The sequence below is a fragment of the Euprymna scolopes genome, chromosome 16 (genome assembly GCF_053919585.1).
Source record: "Euprymna scolopes isolate OS-2025 chromosome 16, ASM5391958v1, whole genome shotgun sequence".
Taxonomy (NCBI): domain Eukaryota; kingdom Metazoa; phylum Mollusca; class Cephalopoda; order Sepiida; family Sepiolidae; genus Euprymna; species Euprymna scolopes.
Window position 1 is genome coordinate 67,614,925 of NC_136497.1, and position 5,179 is coordinate 67,620,103.

At 38.0% G+C, this 5,179-nt stretch overlaps 1 protein-coding gene across 4 annotated transcripts in view; it reads left to right on the plus strand.

The window, feature by feature from the left end:
- LOC145296006 (uncharacterized) overlaps positions 1 to 4,962 on the plus strand; it is a 630,022-nt gene extending 625,060 nt beyond the window's left edge. For all 4 annotated transcript variants that reach the window (XM_080142022.1, XM_080142024.1, XM_080142021.1 and 1 more), the window contains one exon: positions 2,186 to 4,962. In XM_080142022.1, the coding sequence (XP_079998148.1) occupies positions 2,186 to 4,313 (2,128 nt within the window). In that variant the 3' untranslated portion in view covers positions 4,314 to 4,962. The remainder of the gene's footprint in view (positions 1 to 2,185) is intronic.
- Positions 4,963 to 5,179: the final 217 nt, after the last annotated feature.

Below are 5,179 nucleotides of genomic sequence, written 5' to 3' on the forward strand. Positions count from 1 at the left end.
GCATCGATTTTTTAGTCGTGGAAAAGTTAAATACTTGTAAGTTAGATTTTATTTTCATTTTTTTTTTTTTTAAATGATGAGGATAACTAAACAAAACAAATGGAAAACAAAAAAAAAACAAGGAAAACAACAATATTATATTTCCAAAACGGATCGATTAGAGGAACGCATCGGTTTTTCAGTTGGAAAAAATGAAACAGGGGTGGAAAATTATGAAGATGTAAGAGAGAAAAACGGAGAAAATATGATCGGATATTTATTTCTAGTTTGAGTCTCAGGGGTTTCTTACTAACCCGACCCCACTTTATAATTTAAGGAGAGTAGAAAGTGTATCTTGGGTTTACTTTCAGCAGCCTTGTAATTCTCGTTTCCATTGTTTTCATCTTTAGTCCTCATATTCTATGAGCGATGTTTCTGACAGAAAGAGGCCAATTGCTGTTTTCTGGGTCAGAATATATTCCACCTAACACTTACCGTTGGCAAGTTTTTGACTTTTAAGTACTATTTTTAGCTCCTTACATCAAGTGGCTTCATGCCTTGTCTGAAGCGATTTTCATAAAAAATATTAAATAATATAAATGGTCATTTAACTCTCAAATATTAAATCTATTTTTGTTTTATTTTAACTATTCTGGGGTTATACCAATTTAAAATATACCAACTTTGTGGATGTTTGTTCTGTATTTTTCCATACATACATACATACAGACAGACAGACAACTGCCCTTTATATAATAGATGGGGCTAATTATGACAAGAATTTGTTAACATTGGATTTGAAGATGACGAAGTTATAATCAGCAAGAAAGCAACCTCATAGTAATGTGTTCTATAGGTTGGAACACATTGCAAAGTTCAGTGCTCTGTTCATGGAAATTTCGCTCGTAGCTAGAACACATAGAAAGAGAAAAAGACTTTTTCCATTCTGTTAAAAATGAGTTTTTGTTATCAATGCTTTGCAAGGCAGAACCACCGTTCATGGAAATAGTGATAGAGTAGAGAGAGACTAACAACGTTTCTTTTGTGTGTAGGGAAAAGCAGAGATTCCCCCAAACTAGATTTCAAAGTCGATTTTGTACTATGTTAAGGCAGGAAATAGTGCTCTCTATGTAATGTACCAGTATGCAGAAATTTAAATGTAATGTGAATAAACATTTTGCTGACCAATTTCCCGACCAGATTGTTCCCTATAAATCTGATCCCTATCGCAGTAACTTATTATGTTTTAGTGGCGATATGTATGGTTTGTCTGTTTCTTGTAAAAATTTTATGTTTAAAGTATGTACGAAATAAGTTGTAACATATTTTCGTATATCAATTCTTAAAATCCTATTTAAATTTATGTACTTCTTTTTTAATCCCCCGACAAAACGAGGGTGGACCTGTAAATTCGCCCCCGTCAATTCGTCCGTTCGTCTGTTTGCACTTTTCTCAATAACTATGTGCTGGAATTTTTGAAATTTTGCACAAACATTAAACATGATATGAGTAAAAACGTAACAGAACGGATTTTCCGGGAAAACTCGAGTTGCCCCCCCCCCCCAGGAGTACCTGTCGGGTTAAAGTGACTAAAATTTACACTTTTGTGCTTATTAAAAAACATTGATGCCTCGGATTTTTATAAAACTTTCTGAAAACTTGAAACTAACTGATTTCTATATAATTTTGTTTGTCTATACTTTGCAATAACTCTTGGGTGTGCCCCAGTGCTCTTTTAGGCCTAATAAAAACACTCCATTTTTGGGACTATTTTACCATATTTGTCCAAAATTTTCTGTGTATGTCTATTTAGCAGTTATGCATGTTGCTGAACTCAAATTTAAATATGTTGAGGCCTTGGGGACTTTAGGGACTAAATGGGGTGGGGGGAATGATGGACTTAGTTATTTCTTTTTTTGCATCGTGCAGAACTCAAATTTACATATGTTTAGGCCTAAAACTGCACCATTTGTTCATTTTCACCAAGATTTGACACCCCCCTGGGGACTTTTGGGGCTAAATGGGGGTGAGGGGTGCTGAACTTAGTCATTTTTTTAATGCATCGTTCACTATCCATTCACAGGGGACCATGCATGTTTCACTTGTTTTATTAGAAATAAAATTTTCTGCCAATTTAAATATAATATTTGCAAATGCAATTTTAGTTGCAAACATTTATGATTGTCTCTTGTTTTCTTTCTTACAGATATACAGAAGGCGATTTCCACTATTTGAAGCGTCTCCGGGTCGAAAAACTGAGTGACCCCATTTGCAAACAACTATCACTGGGGTCACGCAACAGCATCAACAACGTAAAGAATTTGGACACAAACAAAATATTAAGCGAAAGCTCGATGTCTGAAGGGATTGATAGTAAAGCACACGGGAGTTTCCTGATGCCCACCGTGTACAGTGTGTCTCAACACTGCATAGAAGAATCGCCATCTCCGACAAACAAGCCCACACAAACAGAGATCTCAGTTGAAATCCACTGTCAGCAAAACGACACTTCAGTCTCACAAGAGCATTGTAGCAAGGGTCAGGGAAGAAGCACGCCACCCACGACTCTGTGTAAAAGTCCTCTCAAGAGTGCCCAATCCCACAGCCTGGACACAGTGAGTCCGATTAATACCTGGCAGCTCCCGGATTGCAGCAGCATGCACGTTTATGATGATGCAGCTGACTACGATACCCTGAAGATAACGGAATTCACTCGCGGTCCCTTCCACAACACCGACTACGACATAGCTTCCGATGTTGGCTCCCCGAAAGTACGATATAACGATACAGGAAGCTTAGAACAGCTAGACGATGGTCATAACGAATATGAAAATGACTTTGAACACGCAACTGTCACATCCAATGAGAGCGATGACACAGAAACATTAAACGGAACACAAAAATACAAGGAACTCTGGAATCTGAGGGCAACACTCGAAGAGGAAGAGGGAGATTGTAGTGACACGATTAGGATGGACAATAATTCAGCTGACCATTCACCGGATATTGGTCACGAAGCTTCAAATACAACCTCCTTTGAATCAAACACTGAATCAGTCGCGCAGCAAATGAGTTGCTGTAGCCCGGTCACCAGTGTGCGTCGAGAAGAAAAGCTCCTGTTGGAACTGCATTGTCATTCTGGTAATCTTCTTCATCCGAATTATGAGAGCAGGCGCCAGACATACAAAGACATCTTGCATCGTAGACTTCAGCGGCCCAATCAACCACTGGTGAGTGGCGATAATAGCTTTGACAGCGTGGAAACTGTCGACACTGACGGTGACATATCGGACACTAGTAGACACGAAGTAACGACTACTTCTTTCGAGTCTACCACGGACAACACAGACAGCACGACGGAGAGTCAGACTAGCAAACTGCGACAAATGAAAGCCGACAGCGGATACAAATCGCTGGAGACTCAAGTTCCCTCGCAGAACAGCTCACTCCGACGTTCTCCCGGTCAATCACCCGGTCATTCGCCTGGTCATTCTCCTGCTGGAACTTCCCCGGGAATGTCACCCGGAAATTCATCCTGTAATATGGAAGTGGAGAGCATTGGAAGTGTGAAAACTCCAATCAAATCTGCACCTCCGCCGACAGCAAGTACGGAGTCGAGTGCTCCAACTTCGATATTCCCCAGCCCCAGCCCCGACACACCAGTAAAAAAACACAAAAAGACGACAGGAAGTTCACACTTTGATCGCAGGAACGGCAAAACCGCATCAAAGAAACGGCGCGAATACAGTCGGGAGCGGCAAGTAATTCAGGTTTACGATAGCATTAATGAACCTGAAACCGACTCTAGATCAGACCAACCATCGGGAGACAGCTTTGAAGAAAGTTCACTGTCGGGTAAGCTGTCTGTGTTTACTCGCTTTTTCCGAGCACAACACAGGGAACACAAGGAACGCTCTTTATCAAGGGATTACAGCATTGATGAAAAATCCAATGAGATTTTCAATCAGTTTTTGCGGCAAGACCCCAAAATGGAGGGCGGTTTCGGTATACGCCGATCCCCGCGTTCCCACCCACGTTACCGACTAACCAGAAAACAGACAGACCCATCTTTCTACGAGGGTCATCGGCACGATCGTTTGAGCCCTGGTGCTCGAAGTGCCAGTGTTGGCAGTGATAGTGGAGCCAGTTCCGTACGTCGGCTATCCCCACAAGACAGCATTGAGGAGGAATATTTCAGTGAGGAGAAACCGACTGCAGATTGGAACGAGAGTATAGAGAAGCCAGAAAGCAAAGGCACTGAGGCTTCGCAACCATTATCCATGCCGGACATTCCTATTATCAAGCTACCTGAAGAAGATGTTGCTGATGCTTAAAACGTTTCAAAAAATATTTTTTTCTTTTTTTTTATTTACTCCACGTTAATTCCAAAATTCTTATGCAATTGAATTTATATTTTAGAAAAAAATCTCCCAAAATATTGAATCAGAATTCGTTTGATTTTAAAACGTAATTTCCTTTCTTTGAAAAGAAAAGGAAATAGAAAATTGTCTCAAATTTATGGATGAATTTCGCTTAGACAAGAGACTTGAATGAAAATCAAAGTTAGCCATTTTTTTTTTTTTGTAGGTTTTTTAAAACATTCTTTTTTAAGGATTTTAAGAAAAAAATTGTTTTAAGGGAAAAATAATTTTATGAGTTTAAAGAAAAAAAATGTTAGGATTTTAAAAGTGTAAAAATAATTTTTAAGGGTTTACAATATAACATTATTTAAGTAAGACAGAAAACTCCATACACTTGAGATTTAATGCTGTAAGAACTGAAAAATAGTGAAATTGTCGAAAATTAAAAAATAATGACTTTTTTATTGTTTCGCAATTAAACAATAAGTAAAAAAAATTCTTGGAGGGGAAAACTTATTAAAATATAGAAGATTTATAGGGACAATAACATACAAAATATGCATTGCTGATTAAATAGTAATAGCAGTACTCTCGAAGAATAAAAAAAGCCAATAAAAAAAAACTAACATACTAAAAAAAACAATGAGCTATTATAATTAACAAATGAACAATTCGATGAAATTGATTGGGCCGAAACATCATAATCCAATTTTTGAACAACATTATATTGTTCAGCCATAATTTGAATTTAAAAAAAAATGGAGGTTCTTGAACTTTTGAAAATGAGAATAACTGAAATCTCTTTTATGGATGAAGAAGATTTTTCAGCCATGATGTAC